The 22,107-nt window shown below is 37.8% G+C and overlaps 1 protein-coding gene across 1 annotated transcript in view; it reads right to left on the bottom strand.

Annotated features, from left to right (window-relative positions):
• Positions 1–3,112: 3,112 nt before the first annotated feature.
• SEPSECS (Sep (O-phosphoserine) tRNA:Sec (selenocysteine) tRNA synthase) overlaps positions 3,113–22,107 on the bottom strand; it is a 32,507-nt gene continuing 13,512 nt past the window's right edge. The window contains exons 7-11 of the mRNA XM_032853958.1: positions 18,269–18,398; positions 18,064–18,155; positions 7,057–7,150; positions 5,125–5,215; positions 3,113–3,739 (exon numbers count right to left, since the gene is read on the bottom strand). Coding sequence (XP_032709849.1) covers positions 3,436–3,739; positions 5,125–5,215; positions 7,057–7,150; positions 18,064–18,155; positions 18,269–18,398 — 711 coding nt within the window. The 3' untranslated portion in view covers positions 3,113–3,435. The remainder of the gene's footprint in view (positions 3,740–5,124; positions 5,216–7,056; positions 7,151–18,063; positions 18,156–18,268; positions 18,399–22,107) is intronic.

Below are 22,107 nucleotides of genomic sequence, written 5' to 3'. Positions count from 1 at the left end.
TCAACACAATGGGACAGACAAGGAAAAGCTGCTGATGGGAATTGTTTTTTAACCGCTAACAGAATATTCATAGTTTTTATTTAGAAGGTACCTAACTTCTGAGATGACCAGGCTTCTGTGTATACAAACCGGACTATATTTTTGTTCCCAAATAAAGTCAACCTCATGAATGCAAAATACAACAAAATCACTTAAGGGCTTGGGAGAAATTAGGACATCTTAGGAAATGAGAGGAGAAACCCCAAGTCTTGTGTGCACCCGATGTGTATGTTTGCAAAAACCTTTCTCTGAGCGTTACATGAATGAGACTCACCAGTTTGCTTCAATTATTTTCAACTGTTAGCTATTCTCCTCTTTGAAAGAACACAGAATTTTACTCTCATGATGAGCTACTAATTCAAGATTAAAGTAATATCACTAGTTAAAAAAAGGTCTTTAGTTCATTTAACTTTTACTAAAGCCTCTCATAGACATATCATCTACAAATGAAAACATAGCTTATAGCTTAGGCTCGATGACAGTCATGATGGGGTGCTTACAGAAATAGAACCACAGGAAAGTTATGTGCTGGGGGGAAAACCAGAAAAAACTTAATTTATATTTAAATTTACCATTCTGTATATCAAGGGCCTATTGGCTGAACAGAACTGTATTCAATAATTCACACTCTATAACTTCACTCAACTAATGCAAAAAGCTAACTAGAAAGATTTATGGTTGAACACTGAACTCCTGAGGCTGGTATCGCGTATCATTCCCTGGTAGAGTGAGAATTCATCAACAGAGGACGTAAGAGCCAAATTGAGAGCTGGATCTTAAAATACCTTTCCCTGCTGTCTGTGGAAGTAACACATTGTGTAGTGACCTAAAGAATATTTTGTGTTATTCCATTTTCTTTTCTGGGAAGACTACCACAGTCCAATGACTTTAAAAACCAAACTCCAAAACTCTACCTGAGAGGCTTATTAAGGGCAGCTGGATCGTGAGGACAGGTCATCTTAGTCACGACTGGAAAATGGATCAGCCATTGCCCCTCCACCACAGTTCAAGGGTAATGAAGGCCAATTACGAGGTTTACCGATCAGTACTAGCAACTTAAAGTGAATTTAACTGTACATACATACTTTTTTTACACTTACATGTGGAAAGGGGCGAGAGTGAGCAAAAACAACACTGGGGTGGGAGCATAAGGCAAGCCCGAATCAGCAGAACCTACAGCACCCCTTCAGAAACTCTTGTGAATTCCAGGACCCCAAGGTCAAATTTAAACCAGCAGGAACAGAGCTGTTACTCCAAAACCTCTGAAAGGAAAAAACTAATAATAAAAACTGCAGCTGATTTTATGCAACAGGAATGAAATGTTACAACACATCTATCATTCACATGTGGGTTCATGTAATTTATCTTCAATTAGAATTATTATCTATTCAGCAGCTGAAGCCCAAGAACTGCTGATACACTGCAGATGAGAAAACATTTGCTGGTCTCTCGGCTCCGGCCTTCTCAAGCTAAATGACGCTCACACGGTATAGATCACTTGTTCTAGAAACCCGCCCTGGCTCCCTCATCCAGGAAGCTGTGCCAGCAGCACTTAGCATCTGCAACACGGCTCCATTCCCTCTTGCAGACTCCAGAGGCATGGCTGGGACCCTTTCGCTTTATTGGTTCTACAGCTCGGTCCCAAATCCACATAAAAAACCTCACACCACCTTTTCACCCAGGTATGACTCCCCCGGAGTGTGTTGTTACAGCTATTAAAAAAAAAAAAAAAGATATCTAAAATATTCGAACCCCAAATGCAATAATTAACTTAAAAGTAACCTTTACAATATTGATAATTAAACTTTATGACATCCAAGGAGGTCAAGCTAGGGTTAGAGTATTTTAACTTACGCACTGGCAGGAGTGGTATCTGTCTGAGCTCATATGTGAGACAGTTTACACCACCAAGTGACAGAGAAAAACACAACCCAGAAACCAAGGCCGCATTCTCAACTGCAGTGTTTTTGAAAGCATGTTCAGTGGGATGTCAGTAAGGTTTTAGTTGAGAAAAGGGTGCCACGTTTGGATAAGGGCACACTTAAGTTGGTTTCCAAGGAATTCTCAGAGCCTTTAATGTGCTGATAGGCAGGTTTACGAAGGCCCAAAATGATCTGCCCATGGGATACTTTATCCCTGTGAGCATCTCGTAGAAACACCGCTCCAGCGAGCAGGTCTTGAGGAATATGGCTTTGGCATTTTGGCGTATTCAAAAGCTTCGCTCATTCCTCAGGCTTGGAGGCATTAGTCTATTTCTTAAAACATAAACAACAAAAATTGTTACAGCCGGTAAGTCTGGAATATCAAACTAAGAAAGTGAGCGTGGGGAGGGGGGGAGGAGGCAAATACACCTGTTCATCCTACTACGTCATTTTCACCTTCCTAGCAAAAACAGATCCCCAAATACCCAAGTTAACCACTCTTGATAATGGCTGTGCATAACACCTGAACTAACCAGTATGCAAAGCCTGCTTAGAGCAGAAAGAGTGGGAGAAAGCTTTCACTGGCCCAAATGGAAAAACGCACAAATGCCATATAATCTCAGGTTTAGAACAGGCAGCCCAGCTTATCACTTAAGAATCTAACGCTACATAATTTGGTAACATTTACTGCTTTCTTCTTTGAAGCACTACTGAATAAGGAAAGTTACTTCGGGAAACTTTGCTTGAGGAGTTGGGTTAGGGTGGTATTTCTCCTTCTCAGCATTACTGAGATTTGGGGCTGTGTTCCAGAAAGCCGCTCATCCACTGTGGGATGTTGAGCAGCAGGACCCCTGGCCTCCAGCTCTAGATGTCAAGAGCACGCCACAGGTTGTGAGCACTAAAAATGTCCCCAGGTGTTGCTTAGATATAAGCAAATCATCCCCAGCTGAGAACCACTAAGTGAAAGCTAAAGCTTACGCTGGACTCTGCTTCCCTGGGGAATGACCATTTCACAGGCAGACTGTGACTTACAGACACCAACATCTTGTAAATAGCAGTAGTGGATCGTTCTCAATTCTCTGTGACCAGAAACAGAAGTCATTTGTGAATGGTAGAGAATGGTCAGGAAGAAACAATTTACACATTTCGAAAAGAATTAGAAGTAATTTTACTTGTCACGCTAGTAAGAATGATCTGAATCATAATGCTTAATTGACAAATATTCTAACAATTAGAAAAATCCTAATGGTAGTTTTATCTGTTAAGGAACATAATAATTGAGGCAGTCTAAGAATCTAAAAAAGATAGCAAGTCATCAGATGGCTAGCTCAGACCTCAGTCTGTACCTCAACCAAATATCCTCCAAATCCTCCAAGACATTCTCAGTTCCGAAACCTCAAGCCCTATCTTTAAACTGCTTTGTACTGTAGCCTCATCACTTCTTTCAAATAGTCAAAAAGAAACCTTACACATGTCATGAAGAATTCTGGGACGTGTCAAGAAGCACATTATCTAGTTTTAAGGCCATTTCTTCAATATCTACATCTTCAGTTTTGTTGTAATTTTCAACTGCAGATGCATTACTCTCTTTATTTTGTTCTTTTCTTACTGTCTTTAAACACTTGTCAAGTCTCTTCACGAACAAGTCCACATCCTGTGTCTTCATTCCAACGGCTGCTGCAGCGTTGAGGTAAGCGCAAGGGTAATTATTTGTATGTGCCATAAAGCCTCGGAAGGTGTGGCCACTCACGGCTTGCACAGACCCAAGAGGCACAACCCTGTAAGGTAGAAGATTTAGCAATTTAATATGTCTGGTGGTGTTAACAGACTATTACCCATAAACAACAGATACCAGTATTACTAAGCCTTAGATCTACTGATAAAGAAGTTAAAAACAGCCATAAATCAGGGCCTATGAAAATAGACGGTGGCAGCCTTAAGATAAAATTATACAATACACGGCTATTCTCCGTAGAAGAGTGCTGCCTGGAGATGACCACTGACTTATCTTCCATTAAGAGCTATTACTTCTAGGAATCACAAATACCTTTGCCCCTTCTTCAAAGAGAAAAAAAATAAAATTATTTGTTTTTGTACTAAATATGGAATCTGACTTCACATATATATACTTCAAATGGAATACTGAAATTTCTAAGTCAAACCACGTTGACAAATTGCTGTGTATCACCTCCAACAATCAACATACCGAAATTCCACCTATCTGATCCGTGCTGTGCAATGGAGGGTTTTAAAGCAAGGATCCAGAAAGAATTCTGTGACTGCTTACGGGGGTGGTGGTCAGCATAAAGGGATATTTGGCGATGGCACATGCATTCTGTAAGCTTGATTTCATTGGCATACTTGATATAAGCAGATTTCTAACGGTACTTTAAAAAAAATAAGTCAATTAAATCATCCTAAACAAAAAGACAAATAGTGGCAACACTAAAAGCAAGGCCAAGAAAACCATTTTAGAAGTGTCAAAACTATGCCATGAATGGATATAGTTCATCAAGGTAAAAGGTGAATTAATCTAAGATTTTTTTCTTTTAAAAAGTTGTCCTTTGATGTGAACTCTCTAATCTCTGGTAGTCAGAGAGAAATTCTTTAATAAAGGGACGTAAAGAAGAGTACTTAGAGCAAGATAGTTCTTTTCAAGTCTTTTCTCTGACCTCATCAAATATAAAATGAAAAATGAAATGCATTTTTAAGACATGTAAGAGCAAAAAGTACATTTTTCAAAGGCAGTACTTAGACAAGAATTGCCTAACTTTTTGGTTTAGGAAATGAGCTTTTCCTTAAAAATGTTTTCATCTGAATTTAGTAATGAAGATGACTTATCTCTAGCACCAAAATGTGACACCACTGAAGATGATCAAACAAAGGAAAATAACGATAAAAATATGTACAGAGGGGTGATGAAACTTTGTTTCTGGATGTCCATGAAAACAGACAAGGTCCCTATCCTTCTGAGACTGCTTCAAGTGCAGGCCTTCCACACATGGGCTACCACAGCCCTACACACTCTCCACCTTATCGTTCCTTCACCCATGAGGAACACTCACACGGAGCTCAGCATATACTTGGGGTCAACTGTTTAGGAAAAATACAGTTAAGTTTTTGGAGACACAAATAAGTCCAGGCCTCTTTCACACATACCTACCTGGCTCCAGAAACCTGTCTGGTAAAAAGCATTGAGCCAAGCTGAGTGACAGATCTGTCCTGGTATTCACTTAGTGTCTTAAGTGTCATAGCTGAAAAAGAAAAAAGGATCCCAATACACCTTGGTTCACCAGCACAGAATCCCTCAAAAAATAAACACTTAATGAAGGAGACCCTACTTTTGTGTGTGTGTTAAAATACACATAACATAAAATTTACCATCTTAACCATTTTTAGGCATACAGCTCGGTGGTATTAAACACATTCAACTGTTGTGCAAACACCACCACCATCCACGCCCATAATTCTTTTCATCTTGTAAGACTGAAACACTGCACCTACTCAACAGTAACTCTTCATTCTCCTCCTGCCCATCCCCACCCCCCACAACCACCATCCTGTTTTCTGTCTCTATGATTCTGACTACTCTAAGTACCTCTGACAAAAGGATCATATACTTTTTTGTAACTGGCATGGAGACATTATTTTTTATTCATTGTCAAGTGGCATGATTTCATTTTAATGCACAAATAAATGATAGTAAGGATCTGTTTACCTATCAGACAAAAAGATGTTAATACAAATTAACACAGTAAGAATCAGAATAGAATTTCCCTATCACCCTTCTAAAGAGTGAACTTGCCAATTGAAAATGGAACACTGACATGATCAATATGGCAGTTTATTCAAATTCAACCGTGTTTTAAGAACATATAAGATGAGAATGTGGGAAATTTTCAGTACATATGTGAGACTAAGTAAAATCAACTTCGGCATATGAAAAGGAGAATGCTCTTTCGGATGTTATGTGAGTAAACTATATTCTCACCACTACTGCTTGCTACCATTTCCTGATATGGTATACTATATACTTGATAACCTCAACCATTTTTTAAAAAAGATTTTTAAAAATTTATTTGAGAAAGAGGGAGGGAGAGCAGTAGGGACGGGAGCAGAGGGAGAGGGACAAGCAAATTCTGCGCTGAGCTCAGAGCCCAACATGGGGCTCAATCATGACCCTGAGATCATAACCTGAGCCTAAATCAAGAGTCAGATACTTAACCCACGGAACCACCCAGGTGCCCCTTAACCATTCTTTAACAATTTTGTATGTGAGGGATCGTCGCCTCTATTTTATAGATAGGGGAAAGGAGGTTAGAGGTTAGTAAATGGCAGAAGTGGGATTCAAACCATACCTTATCATCTTCTACAACATTTACATAGATTAGAAACCAGCCAAGGACTAACTAGGGTGGGTTTTATTATGTATCAGTGGCAAATGGTTTTCCATGGAAGCCTATTCCTGAAATAGGCTTCAGTTACAGATGATTGAGTCCTTACTTTCCTTAGATACACATAAAATATGAAGTTGGGGAACTGTCATTCACAAAAGGGATAATAAGGAAACTTGAAAGTTAAATGCATAAAAGTCAACATTCATATTAACCTGTTTCATAGTCCTTGTACTACGTGACAAAAATATATAGTCCTTATAAAAGGAAATTATCATGAATACAGAGTTCTCTAACATAGACAGTCAGGAAAACAATCACAGCATTAAAAACAACACAGATTTAATTTCTAATATTATAGTTTTTTGTTAACTGGTAGAAACTTTTTAAAATTTTTAGAGTTCTTACTAGTGACTAAATTATTTTGGTTAGAAGCAGGAGTTAAAGTATCATTTTCTGCATATGCATTATAATACTTAATATTGATTTGGACTCTTTTCAGTGTATCCTTTTTATCTCAGAAATACATTAAAGCATTTCAAAAGGCTACACTTTTTCAATTTCCAAATTAATACTGTAATGAATTTAGAAATATCATTGTAACCACAAAGAATTCATACTCTTTATAGAAATACCAGCTCCCTGCTGGGGAGGGTTAAGAAGCAATGATTTTTTTTTTTTCCTTAAGAAAAACATATTACCTAAAGATATGGGATTGTGAGGTGTATACAACAGTCTTTCATTGTAGCATTCTGACAGCTTCTCTAGTTGGCTGGACAAATATGAAAACATTTCCTGCAACAACAAAATGGTACATTTTTTAAAAAATCAAATAAATGCTTAATGCAACTTGCCAGATTAAATAAAACAAAATCTGTTTGGTGTGATGTCTGTGCTGTAAATTAACTCATCTACATGCCCTACGATCAATTCTTCCTTTGACACAATATAGTGACATTTGAAGCTGCCACAATGATCAGAAACCACAGGATTTAGGTAAAGAAGGCAAAGGACCAGCATATTTCCTGCTTTGGGGCTATTATGTATCTATCACAAATTCATCCTCTTTTCAGAACCTCCAGGGCAACCACTGGAGTCCAAGCAGCCATCAACCAGTTCCCTGGACCGCAGCAAAAATTCTAAATGATTTCTCTGCCAACTTCCTGGCCCCTCTAATCTGTTCTACATGCACAGGCCCTATGCAGTCTTTGAAAAGCATAAATCAGATCATGTCCCTCCCAATGACTGACTCCCTTCTCTGTAAGTATTACCTAGAAGGCCCCAAATGAACTAGCCAGCCAACACAGCCAACTGAGCAACAGTCATTCCCCCACTTAGTAGAGCACCACAGCAGCCTCCTTTCCAACTGCTGAACGTGTCAAGCTCCTTCTAGGGTCAGAACCTTGATGCCTGCTTCCCCTGAATGGGACCTCCCTTTATGACTTCCCTATTAATGTACTCCCATCTCCCTCCAACCACTACATATTCTGGGTTTTCCACTATACTTATCACAATCTGAAAATACCTCATGGACTTGCTTAAATGAATACTCCCTGTGACTACCTGCTCAAATGGGAAAACTTGAAAGCAGGGACGTGGTGTTCGTCACTGTTTTCCAAACACCAAGAAGAATGTGCCAGACTTTTAGTATGTGAGTAACTTAGGAAAAAGTACTTTAAAATGCATTTCCTTTAAATTGCACAAACTCAAAATCAACAATTCCCTCAAATCAAAAGAACATAGCAACTAAAAATGAAAAACTGTATTCTTGGTCTTACTCTGGAAAATAAATAATATCTAATAGTAGAAAATAAAATAAAAATATTTTATAAGTATAAAATTTCATGTACACATGTAAGTAGTTCAACAAAGTTTAATAAAATATTGTAAATAAATATTAAATTGTCAACTGTTTGACTGAAAATTATACTTTCTTCTAGAAAGTAAGCTCTTTATAAAGTGTTAAAATAAAAATCTGCCCAAATAAGTCTTTCCTGAAGAAGCCCATTTGCACTCACCTCCTCCAAGTTATAGTCAAAACACATAAAACTCCAGAGATACACCAAAGAGCCAATGACCAACAGAGCTGGACCCAAGAAGAGACAGCAGGAAATGATATTTCTACTTCAAAGGCCACAAAAACTGCTTCAATTTTTTCTAAGGTAAAAGTTAGTCTGATCCTACTAAATCCATCTTTTGTTAAGTAAAGATTAAGAAGAGGAAAAGTTGTACAAGTTTGTCAATTATTAATGAGTCTACTTAAGACCACAAACATTTTTACCCTTGTCAACATGGTATATTTTATACTCTGACCTGAAAAAAATTTAAATAGTCATTCTTAAAATTTTAGACTATTTTGTAATATCAATACTCTCAGCAAGTCAGGATTGGGAAATCTTAGATCACTAAAATAAACTGATTTTTTTAAATGAAAAAGTTAACATCCATACTTGTCATACCTAATGAAGCTAAGAGGAAATGTTACTATTAGACGTAGTAAGCCTTTCTTTTTTAATAAAAAACAGTGCCGAGAAATATTTAAGGAGGCAACTGTTATCACCACTTGCAAACTGTAAAAAGCTGTTTAGGGCATCTTTTCTTAGACATATAGAAAGGCCTTCCCTCTTAAACTACTATTCTGACATTCACTTCAGAAGGTGAAGCAGTAAGATAATCAAATGGAATGCATAAATCAAGAGTTTTCCAGGCAACTGGAGTAATTCGTAATCTTTTAGTACTATACCAATGTTAATGAACAGTAGAACTTCTGGGTTTCATTTTACATTTTCAACAACTATAAAGTAATTAGATCACTAATTTAAATGCTCTGTATTGTTTAAAAAAGAAAAAAAAAGCAGTGACATATTTTAATTTAGATATAAACTGCTGATTTTTCATCAACTATGTTATACACCAAAGTCTTAATCTGCATCTCTCTTAGTTTCAAATTCAACCTCTCATAAGCAGAAACAAATCTGATAGACAGGAAATGCCTTTTATAGACTCTTACATTTTCTACCCGAACAGTAACAGCAAAATACTTATTTCAGCGATGAGGACAAATCTAAAATATATTCTACCTAGTATGGCTGCCACAGTAATCACACTGGGGTCACACATAAGCTAAGAGAAGCCTGATGAGTAATTAATATGTACTTAATTTGTAGTTAGCTATTTCCAAAAAAAAGAGGAAATGTTTCCTTAGTAACACCCCTAGAGGCTGTTTTTAAACTTACTGAGGCACATATGGCTATTAAAAAAATTGAGATTTTCCAAATATTCCATTTCTAATACTTAACAAATCAGTTTTAACTGGTTCTAGCAATCACTTCCTAACGCTACTAGAATTCAGTTTTAACTGCAGCTAACATCTTAAGACTACAAACATAATGCTAAGGTAAAATAAATCTTACCTATCACTAGTATGGGAGTATTTAGACAAAAAAGAAAATATTTGTGAGTCAAGTTCACATCCATCTACAAATACTCTGTGTAAAGGGTAATGATAGGTAATCCAATAAGCAAAGAAGCTTAAATACCTTAATGCACAAGATACTGAATCCTATAATATTTGACAGCTTAAGGTCCTAAATGCTCTCCCATTAATATCACTACATTTTAGAAATATTGTTTAGGAGATTGTACCACTATTTCCTACACTACTACTTAGCTAAGCAGTTTTTTCCTGATATATTAAAGGTACTACAAAACCTGCACTATTTTTTTTTTTGCCACAGTTAAATCTATAACTGACATTTATTATAAAATAGTTCTGTAAAGGGAGAAATTTATAAGCACCCAAAGCAAATGTATATAGAAAGATCTTACTTAAAAGAAATGAAATATTATTGATTTTCTATGTCTTTTGTGCTATATTTAACTTAATTTTAAAAGACTCTTCACTAGAGATAAACTGAACTGCATACCTGAATGCTAATGTCAGCTATATTTCTAGAATAAAAATACAAAACTTTACACCATAGTTCAGGATGTTAATGGACGGGAAGCTGAATTATATTAAGCATTATCTCTCACATGGCCTTTTGTAAATTGATTTGCAGTCGTGAAGCCCAACATTTAGCCTATCCCTTCCCATAGCCCCCAAATGTGCATAATTCACAAAATTTTAAGGGAAAATGTCCTAAGCAATCATGTTTTCTGAAACATACTGTTTCATGTTACAAGAGCAGACGAAAAGAGAACTTCACAAATTATTATAGGATGTCTTATAGGGTCGGTAATAAATCAGAAGGGAAACCTAACAAGTGGTCTAACATGTTCACAATACCATGGAAGGGCAGATGGACAAGAGCCTATGGGTACGGATCCATGCACACCAAGGTCCGTAGGTGTGGATACCAGTACTAAATGCAGCACACGGTTCGGCCTGCGGCCTTCCAAAAGAACCTGGGCATTCTCGGCCGGCTGTGCAGCTCAGGCTGAAGTGCGGCTTCCACACACTCTTCTGTCAAGACCCCAGAGCCATGCCCAAAATGAGATGCTTCTGTTGACATCAACAACTCCACTTTCAGGGCGAAATCTACTCCTGTTTCCAAACTTAGCTTTGTTACAGGACAGTGTTTGCAGCTGTATGTCTGATGTTCTTCTAGAAGTTAGCTTGTCTTCCAGAGCCTCAGCTAACAAATGCTAGCCACTGGAGCAGCCATCTGCTGTCATTCCTCTTCTGTACTCGGCCAATTCAGCAGGTATTTGCAACAATGAATGATTATCTGCTTGCCCTGTTCAGCAAAGCACTCTTTTAAAGGAAAGCTAAGCAGAATGATGGCTTCTCTGGAAGCAAAGAGAAGTCAGGAGAAACTTCTAAGACTGATCTTTCTTTCTGCTGAGAGAAACTCCTAGAAATAGTGTCTTAAATTTTAACCCCTTTTCTTAAAGGCCTCTTCAGTTAAATTTATGGCCGTTTCTCCCCTGGTGAAGATGTGTGGCTTGGCAAGGGGCTAAGGGCAGAGGTTCAATTCACACACACAGTTCCACTCTCTCTGATCCTTTCACCCTTCAAAAAAGAAGACTTGAGAAGGAATGGCTTCAAGCTGAGTTCTTGTCTGCCTCTACTGTGAAAAGATAAAGCCCTTTCTGAAGAGATATACTAGATGAAATAACCTCTAAAAATATCATTGTGGTGAATAAGGGCACAGGAAAAAAAAATCCTAAGTTTTCTTTTAACACTCCTTTTTTTAGAACGCAATAACACCGATAATATGAAAAGGAGCTCTCAGTGATGGTATATAAATAGCTCTGGCTGAAGCAAAATAGCTTTACCTCAGCTTCTCCAGAGCTGAACCGATAAACTATCACGATTAAATTGTCATAGTTCAAAAGCAAGTCCATTTAAACAAAAGAGGCCCTTACTTCTGCAACAAATCCAATAAAAAAACAATATTTATGCTACATATATGCAATTAGGGTTTATCGAGGACGTTCACATTTTTCAAGGAAAAGATCTGCCTGTTGAATGAAGTTGTTAAAGAGTAAACTTTTACTCACTTAAAATGACAGAGTTCTCAAAGGAGCACTTCGATCCTTTGAAGATTACTTCAGGTAGACTCTAAGTAAATTCTATACAAAGAATTTTTAAATAAAACCAATTAATATATTAGAGCCTTTGGGGTTTTACATACCTCTAGTAGCTAAGAACAGAGAGTCACGAGATCATAAGTTTTAGGGCGCCAATGCCTAGCCCAGAGCGGGAAAGCCCTCCCTCAATGCTGGATGAGTGAGCGGAAGCAGTGAGAAGAGGGTGATGAGACACAAAGCGCAGAGGCTTTAGAATCATGCAGACCTGGTTTCAGGGGCAGTTCTGGCACTTTTTGTGCTCTTTGGATAAGTACTTAATGTCTCTGAGCCTCAATTTCATCTGTAAAACGGGGGTAATACCTACCTCATAAACTTGCTTTAAGTAGCACATGAAATAATATAATAAACCTCACAGAGCTCCTCGCACACAGCAAACATTCATAAAAATGCTGACTTCCCACCCACCTACTTTTCCCTCCTAAAAGAGTTTCCAAATAAAAAACATTAGTGGTGCGTCTGGGTGGCGCAGTCAGGTGAGCATCCAACTCTTTGTTTCTGCTCAGGTCATGATCTCGGGGTCGGGAGTTTGAGCCCTGCCTAGGGCTCTGCGCTCAGTGCAGAGTCTGCTCGGATTCTTTCTCATTCTCCTCTGCCCCCCAACCTCATACTCGCACTCGCTCGCTTGCTCTCTCTCAAATAAGTAAATAAATCTTTTTAAAGATAACTAAAAAATAGGGGCACCTGGGTGACTCAGTGGGTTGAGCCTCTGCCTTCAGCTCAGGTCATGATCTCAGGGTCCTGGGATCAAGCCCTGCATCAGGCTCTCTGCTCAGCGGCGAGCCTGCTTCCCCCTCTCTCTCTGCCTGCCTCTCTAACTACTTGTGATCTCTGTCAAATAAATAAATAAAATCTTTAAAAAAAAAAAAACTAAAAAATAGTAACTAACATTAGCTGGCAGGACCCTTACAGACATATGCTAATACCCTGTAGCTACAATCCTATTCTTGTCCTATCCCTGTGAATTCAACTCTACTCCATCTAGATAAAAGGAAAAGAACAAAGTTCTGGATGTTACAAAGAGAGGTTACCTCTTGATATCCGAGATGGAGCCATCTGATTCATAAATATCACTAGAATATAAAATCTGGCCTATAGAATATTTATACAATGATTAACAAAGTCCCCTTGGGAAGCAAAGCCGGGCTACCTGCTGGATCTATTTACCAGTCAAGCTACATATTCCTACAGGTCATTCCCAAAGCAGGTGGTTTTTCTTTTTCAAACTAAGCAAAAGTTACACGCGCATGGGTATTTGGAATTCCCTAAAAGTATCTGAAAATTTTAAAGTCAAAACCTCAATGTCAAAAGTCAAAAGAACCATGGCATCATGGAAATTCTTAGATTCCAAAAAGATGACAGGGCACCCCTAAAATCAACAAGTCCAAAATCCCAAGGTAAGGAAATTATCTTGGAAGAGAAATACCTGCTAGTGAGGAAGAACTACTTCCAGAAGTATAATACCGGTCACACACAACAGGTATCACCATTTCAACTCACTTCTTTTCACAAATTTCCAACTATAAATATATAGAGAAATATTTCTATGACAACATCTAACTCATAATGTAAGTCAGGATCAAAAAGTTAATTTACTTTCTAATTATCCAGAAAGATACTTATTCTGTGCAATGTAAGAGATGACTATATGAAACTAAACCTAGGTGTTCCAAATACCATCCATTAGTTCATTCCACCAACATCTGATGAGCATCTACTAATATCAAGCAAAGGACATGAAGAGTAGAGGGATGAATGCAAACTCCAAGGTGGACGCTAGTCTCCCAGACTACTATAATCAAGGACCAAATTTCATTTCAGAGACCTGATGGTGATTCTGGGGGGCATGCACTCAGATAATCAGCTTAATTTGCTAGTTCAATAAATTTAACTACAAAATCACTCAAGACCTGTTTTAGTTTATTAAAACTAAACTAAGTTATTAGAGCAAATATATAATAATATTAGTTATCATATACAGTTTCAATTCAAGAACAGAAATAGGAAATATTAAATAGTATATTTGCTTGATATAATAAAAAGAGCATATAAAAAGTTTTAAAGTTTCTATCTATATTATAAAGAATAATCTTTAAATGTCTAACTTAAAACTTTATGTAATAGTCTTATGAGAGCTATTATAGATTCCAAAAATGAATTTTTAGCCAAATCTGCAGAGGGATCATTGTAGGGTAAAGAGCAGCCACAATATAAGACTGTATCTAGGATAATGGAAAAGATCAGAAATAAAGAGGTAACTAACAAGTTATATTGTTAAGCTTTGATATTTGGGATATTTATACAGTCTGTATCAAACTCCATAAAATATTATCAACCTATGTATTCAAATGCTAGGACACTGTTATATTTCTTTTCCAAGTTTCTGCTATAGATACAAGTGACCTCTGTGCCCCCCAAACAATGGGTTTCAAACTAGGGTGTGCATCAAATTCATCAGGGAAGTCTGTTACAAATGCAGGTGTTTGAGCCCCACTCCAGAGTGACTGACTCTGAATTTATCCCAAAGGAAGGCCAGTTTTATGAAGTTACCTAGAACAAACTCTCCAATAACTGGCATAGTACTTTGCTTTCTAGATTCAGTCTAAAATACCCTTTAAGAGTTCAACAGTTATTTTAGCCATCCATTTGAGTTAATGATGACACCATAGGAGTCTAATAAATGGACGAGCTGTACTTCTGTAGAACAGATGTCTCTTCCTCAGGGAGGCCTTCCCCATCCCTGCTGGAACTGCCACACGCTCCCCTACCTTCTGCTTGTCCTTTTCATAATGCCGGACAGATTTTTAATTGTTTATTTAATATCTAGATTTCCCCTGACTATAATTTCCATGACGGTAGAGACTATGCAAGTCTCATTTGTGAATTTACCTTAGGGCCTATGCATAAACATTTCTCTGCCTGAATAAAAGAATGACATGGTCCAATACTGCCAAAGTAATGTGAGAGCAGACTATAAAGGATCATGATGGTAGGCTAAGGAATATGGACTTTGTCTTGCCGGCAACCATAACCCAAAGCGGAATAACTTGAAGAACTTTAAAATATTAATCTAGCACTCTGCTATGCTATAACATAGCAAATTAGAGTAGACTAAAATTGGGGAATGGGAGAAGAACTGGTCAATTACTGTAAGCATCCAGGTGTACTACGGTAAGGGTCTGAGCTACAAGTGGTGGCAGGGGAAGGGGAAAGGAGGAAATGTATGTTGAGAAACATTACAAAGGACTCAAGGGTGTAAGGGGAATCAAAATATCAGTGTTAGAAATCGAGTTTTTTTTTTTTTTTTTAAGATTCTATCGATTTGAGAGAGAGAGAGAAAGAGCAGGAGCAGGAGGGAGAGGCAGAAGCAGACTCTCTGCTAAGCAGGGAGCCCGATGTGGAGCTCGATCCAAGGACCTGGGGATCACGACCAGAGCCAAAGAAAGACGCTTAACTGACTGAGCTACCCAGGTGCCCCAGAAATCTAGTTTAAAACGGAAAAGGGAATTTGTTGGTTCATCTCACAGCCAAGTCTACAAGCAAGCATGGCTCGATCCAGAGACTTAAATGACTTTTAGCTCGTTTCCCTCTCGTATTCTCGAGTCCCAAGAAGGCTTTCTTGGCATGGCCAGAAATATGGCAGCTGAGTATCATCTCCTTATATATCTGCAAAGCAGCAAACCTCTCTCTCTAAAGGACCTATCAAACCTGCTGGATGGCATCTACCTCCACATGCCCACCTGCAAACCAAGTTAGCCAGATCACATGCCCACTGCTCTGAACAGAGCAGGAAGGGGTGCTGTGATTGATAGTCTCACAAGGATCACCTGGAGTCAGGGATGGGCCATTCCCAACAACAGTGATTCTGCACAAGGCAAATACGTTATATCCTTTCTAAAATATAACTGCGCTTTTTTTGGCCACGATCACTAAATTTATTCATTGTTTTTGCCTCCACTGGCTATTAGTAGACCCAAGTCTTCAGATTTATAGCTATATAAGATAACTATATAGCTACCAGGCCAGACTATTTATCTACATAAGGAAAGAGCAGTAGAGTTTAGAGGTTAAGACAGTGGATCAAAGGCTCAACTGCCTAGCTTTGAACCCATGTCTCACAGTTTACCTCATACATGTTAGCACTCTATCCTTCTACTTCCTGTAAAAATGAGGATAGTGGGAACACCTCACAAAAAAATCTGTGAGTTCAAACACCTTTTTCATAGTGAAACAATCAGTTATAGGAGAGCTAAGGCCCACTGGCATCTAATACAACTAAGCTCTCATATAAACAATATAAACCCATGATAGTTTTGCTCATTTATAATCAGGCTTCATCTGTCATGTGGAAAAGGTTCCTTGGAACATTTATTGAGGTCTTCTCTTTGTAGCTACAACAATCTATGACCACGATGCTTACCTTTGGAAGCATATCAAACCGGACTTTTATTCTAATCATTTGAAAATCTTTGTTAGGTTTATTGAGGCATAATTTACATATAGCAAAATTTCAGAGGCCCAGTATTTAGGGGTCCATTTCTATGAATTTGGACAAACATACACAGTTATGAAACTACTCCCATTGTCAAGATACAGCCCATTTTCCCATCCCATGAGTCCCTTCCCTCAACCCACAACTGTCCACCACTGATTTTTTTTCTCTGTCCTGATATTTTTTGCCTTTTCCAGAATGGCATATAAATGAAACCAAACAACATGCAGCCTTTTGAGTCTGGCTTATTTCATTTAGTATAATGCATTTGAGAGCCATTATTTTGTTGCTTATATCAGTAATTCGTTCCTTTTTATTGCTGAGTATATATGCACCACAGTTTGTTTATACACCAGATGATGGACATTTGAGTTGTTTCCAGGGTTTGGCAATTATGAATAAAATCACTATGAACATTCATGTATAGGTTTTTGTACATACATAAATTTTCATTTCCCTTGAGTGAATAGCTAGGAGTGGGAAGGCTACTTTATACAGTGAGCATATGTTTAACTTTATAAAAGCCGTGAAAGTGTTTTCCAAAGTTACTGTACCATTTGTGTTCTTACCAGCAATGTCTGAGAGTTCTCTACTTGCTTGAGCTCTTTGCCAGCATTTAGTATTGTCAGTGTTCTTTACACTAGGTGTGTAGTGGTATCTCCCAGGTTTTCAGGGGCATTTCCTAAAGACTGAGGTTGAGCCTCTTTTCCTAGATCTCGTAAATCTTAAGAGATGTCCTCATAATACAAAGTAAGCAATTACTTTCCTATGGACTGAACTGGTGGGGGCAAAGGGATAACTAGAGGAAAGTAGGAACAAAATTTTTCAACTTCTGTTACATATTCATAAGGCTGTTGAGAGGATCTATCAGAAAATACAAAAAATACATAAATATATTATAAATCTCAGGGATTATAATTGCTACTAAATGTTAGAAATTTACACAAATACAAAAACTGTACCAGGGGCCTCTAGGTCTCCCAGATGGGGGATGAATAAAACATTTTAGTCTGATCCACCCTGCCAACACTGTCTCTGTCTACAATTTTGGAGTTGTCCTGAATTAATTAAGCCAGTTTTTAGTGTTGGAGACAAAGTCCAGTTTTCAAGCACAAATATCACTTTTCTTTTCACAGCCAACATAACCAATGAGTTCAGCATTCCAGTAATGACAAGAGATGAATGTATTACTTTAGAATGAGAAGCTGGCCAACTTCTGACCTGGTTCTTTCTCTTGTGACTGTCATCTCACACCTACACAAGTCTTCAGACTTCCAAAAACTAAGAAGAAAAAACTTGTCCATTTGTCTCTCAAGACCCTCTATCTTTAAGTGATAAATGAACTGAATTTTACTAAACTTAATAAGAATCTCGGATGTAAGAGTTTCTAAAAAAAAAAAAAAAAGCAAACTCACCTGTCCAAGATCACTCACAATATCTGAATAAACAGGACAAAATGATTAACTGAAATCACCTGGAGTGATTCCACATCAAAGTAATTCCCTTAGGATCACACTAGCCATCTATACTCTCAAAGTGGCAAACCAAAGGCAAAAACACCAATAATTAGGAATAATTCTAGTCAAGATTTTAGACCTATCTTTTACCTAATGGGAAAGCTTACCTTTCTTTCTTTTAAGAGCTTCTTATAGCCATTTGATCCAAGTGATAATAAAGTAATAAGGACATCTAAAGAAGGTGAAGCTGAAGCTCTTCCTGAGATAAGATAAATAAATTATATTCAGGAAGGGGGGAAAACCTTTAGAAATTAAGATTTTTTTTTTATAGTAGCCTAGGTATAAATGGATTTTTGTTAGTTATTTCTTTACCTGGATACATCTTGCTGATTTCCTGAATGAAGGAATCATTAAAGCCAGCAATTATAGCGCCACCTACTGGAACCATAAAATTTTTGTCCAAGCTCTGAACGAAAGCATCTATTCTGCCAACCCGAGCCCCCTAGAATGAAAGAACATGTAATGTTAAATATTGGCTTCTAGGAAAAAAACCAACAACTGCTATTAAGAAATAAATACCATTAAATAATGCATGAAAAATCATAAATAGATCAAATATCTTATTTTCTTTGTAACAGTACCAATAAAACATTTTTAGTCATGAAAAAGTTTTTAAATGTTGCTCCTTTTATGTGAAAGAACACTTTATTTACAACCTGCTTTTATACAAAAAAAAAATCATTAAATCCTCACAGGATGTTTTTAGTATTAGTTTAGGTGGGGACTCAGCTTTTCACCTTAGAGTTGGCTAGGAGAGTAGTTTCCTCCCCAAGAATACCAACAGTCCATCCTGCAACTATTAAGTCATTTTAAACACCCTCTGTGAGTTCAAGACTGGCCACCAGTATCTAATGGACGGCAGCCACCAATGTTGCCCATCAATCAGTTATACATTTACATCCTTCCCTTTGATGCTGGGACAATCGGCCATCTGCATGACCACTTTAAGCAACAAGCTCTGCTCCCACCACCACTCAGATCACAAAAAAGAAGAAAAAATTATTTTTAACATCAACTAATGGAATTTTTTTTGTATACTCTTGGCACTGTTTTTGTATAACTCACGTTTCCTAATGTTATCATCTTAGATGATCTCATTCTACTGCAAATGAACTTCAAGTGAAAATCTAACATCCCAGTGAAAAATTGAATACTTAACTTACCAGAAACGTAAAAACTAAGTTCTAGTCCCCATCCAACATAGTCTGTGACCTTCTATATAATGTGCTTCAATTTTCTCCTCTTAAAAATAGAGATATTATCTAAATTTCAACTAAGATCGTTTTTTTCTTTATCTGTAGTGACAGATTTTCAATCTGTATTCACAATCTACATTCCTATTAATATTACAACCACATTTGACCTTCATCTTCACACTTTCCCTCCACATCCATATCTGAGGGAGAAGAGAAGGAGCAGATCGCTGGCCTAATCTGAGAGACCAGATCCAGGCAATAGGGAAAAGCACAAAAGCAGGAAAGGGAAGCAGACTACTTTGGAAGCTACCGCATAATTGTTTAAATCTTAACCTTTCCCTGTTACTCTTCTGATGTCCTCATAAATTAAAATCAAAGAAAATCTCACCATATCACAAGGAAACAGAAAGAAGCATATAATGACTGATGAAATATCCAAACAGCACGCAAAGTAGTAGAACGTAAAAATAAAGAGGAATCCTTAGCGTTGTCTTTTATTAACATTTAAGTACTGTCCAAGGCTTCCTGAGAGAAATGTGAGTCTCAATCAGGAGCAGGAGTTTTAAGTGAACAATCACTGCCAGACTTTGCTAGAACCCTTCATCACTAAAACACAGAAAGCATAAAGGGCAGCGCACTCCGTGGCAAGAAAACAAACAGCCTGACAAATAACAAATGGTTTTATCAAAGAAACAGAGTGAATAAGCCCCAATATATACCTACATATGCTTTAAAAGAAAAATAAAATAAATGTGGAAGTAAAATATGGGTTTTTCATTTTTTTTAAATGAAAACATTATTTTGCCAGTTTTACTGAGATATAACTGACACATTCTGTGTATGTTTGAGGTGTACAATATGATGATTTAATATATGCATACATTATGAAGTGACTACCATAGTAAGTTTAGTTAATATCCATCAAATATGGCTCAATACGTTAACTGCTTCACAAAAAAGAACAACAACAACAAAAAAAGCAGCAAGTTGGACCCACTCTCGCAGAAGTCAGAGGATATCAATGAGGAGGGGAAAAAAACACCAAAGACTGAAAGGGCTTACGTAAAACAGGGAACATATGCGCATGTGCTATGAAGGAAAGGGCTACCATCAGTTCATTTGTTTCCTTGTTTATTCACAAAAGAAATATCTGGGCACCTATCAGGTGCCAAACATTGCTTAAGGTGCTAGGGGTACTGGTAGCAAATAAAACAGATAACTATTCATATAATAAAAATTTCTGCCAAAATTTACTGAGAACTTACTAAACATCAGGCACTGTTCTAAGTACTCTATGTTTTTAACCCATTTAGTCCTCATAATAACCATATGAGGTAGATGCTACTATAATAGCTATTTTACAGATGAGAAAATTAAGGCATAATAAAATTAAAGTGGCCTGCTCAAGGTCAGAAATGTACTTAACAGCACAGCTGGGATTCAAATCCAGGCAGTTAAAAGCACCTTATTGAAAGTCACACAGGCAATCAAAGGCACAGCAGGACCCAAAACTGAGGTAACCTGGAGGAAGAGCCCACGTTTATAAAACAAAATATTATTCCTGTGGCATTTCCATTCCTCCAGCTACCCAAGCCAAAGCCCTGGAGTCCCTGAATTCTCATTTCCTCATACCTCATGTCTGATTCATCAGCACACCCTATAAGATCCACTCTCAAAATACATCTGAATCCAACCATGTCTTAACCATTAATGGCCACCACCCTGGCCTGAGCCACCAACACACTTCATGTGGGCTCTGCAACAGCCTTCCACTCTTGTCTTCCTACAGTCTACTCCCCACGTAGCAGCCAGAATGAGGGCTGAAAAATGTAAATTACATGTCACTCTTCTGCTCAAAACCCTCCCGTGGCTGACAACCATACCACAGATAAAATCCCTAATCTTTAGGGCACCTCAAATCTCTTACTATCTATCATTGCTGTCCTCATTTGCCCTGGTCCAGCCATATTGGCCTCCTTGCTCTTCCTCACATCCTCCGAGCACACTCCTGCCTCAGAGTCTTGGCACTTACTTGCTGCTGTTACCTTCTGTCTGGACTCTGGAGAGCTGCAGGGCTCACCCCTTCCTATTACTCAGGGCTCTGCTCAAATGCTACTTCCTGGAGAGGACTTCCAAGATCACTCCATTTACTCTGACACCCCCTCCCCAATCCAGAGCATTTATCAAGACCTGTCATACTTATTGTTTACTGTCTCCTTCTGCTCCAGGAATAGAAGGACACTGTGGTATTTACTACTGTATCCCCAGTGCCTAACCTGATGCCTGGCACATCAGGGGGAACCCTGTATCTGTTGAATGACCTGACAAGTAGGTCTGTGAATAAGTAGTATAACACCTACTTTTTGCAAATTCTTAGTAAGCGAAGCTGCTGCTTCCCACACTCTGGGAGCTTTGTAATCCATTCCAACTCTAAATCAATCTTACATATTTCTGTGACTTTACGACATCCCTCTCCATTAATCTGTCCTACCATCCATACTCCATCAGTCTCCTAAATTAGTCAGTTTACTATATAAACAGAAGTACTGGTTCCTCAAAGCCACCTTCCTGGGGATGACACATGTATACCAAAATATTTTATATGCTCTTCATTAAACCATTCTGGAGCATCATTTTAAAAGAAAAAAAGAAAAAACTGGGGTGCCTGGGTGGCTCAGTCAGTTAAGCATCTCCCTTTGGCTCAGGTCACAGTCTCAGAGTACTGTTGCTCAGCGGGGAGACTGTTTTTCCCTCTGCCCCTCACCCTGCTCTCGTGCTCCCTCTCTAATAAATAAATAAAATCTTTCAAAAATAAAAATAAAATAAAATGAATAAAGCTGAAACATTTTAGTTATAGCTTTCTCCACTGACTGATTACTACAATACTATCTTCTCAAGAATGTATTTGCAATTTCAGCACTCTGTTTTTTAAGAGAAAATATGAGGCTCTGAAGT

Source organism: Lontra canadensis, unplaced genomic scaffold (genome assembly GCF_010015895.1).
Source record: "Lontra canadensis isolate GAN:19392208 unplaced genomic scaffold, GSC_riverotter_1.0 scaffold1, whole genome shotgun sequence".
Taxonomy (NCBI): Eukaryota; Metazoa; Chordata; class Mammalia; order Carnivora; family Mustelidae; genus Lontra; species Lontra canadensis.
This window is presented reverse-complemented; position numbering and strand designations above follow the sequence as displayed.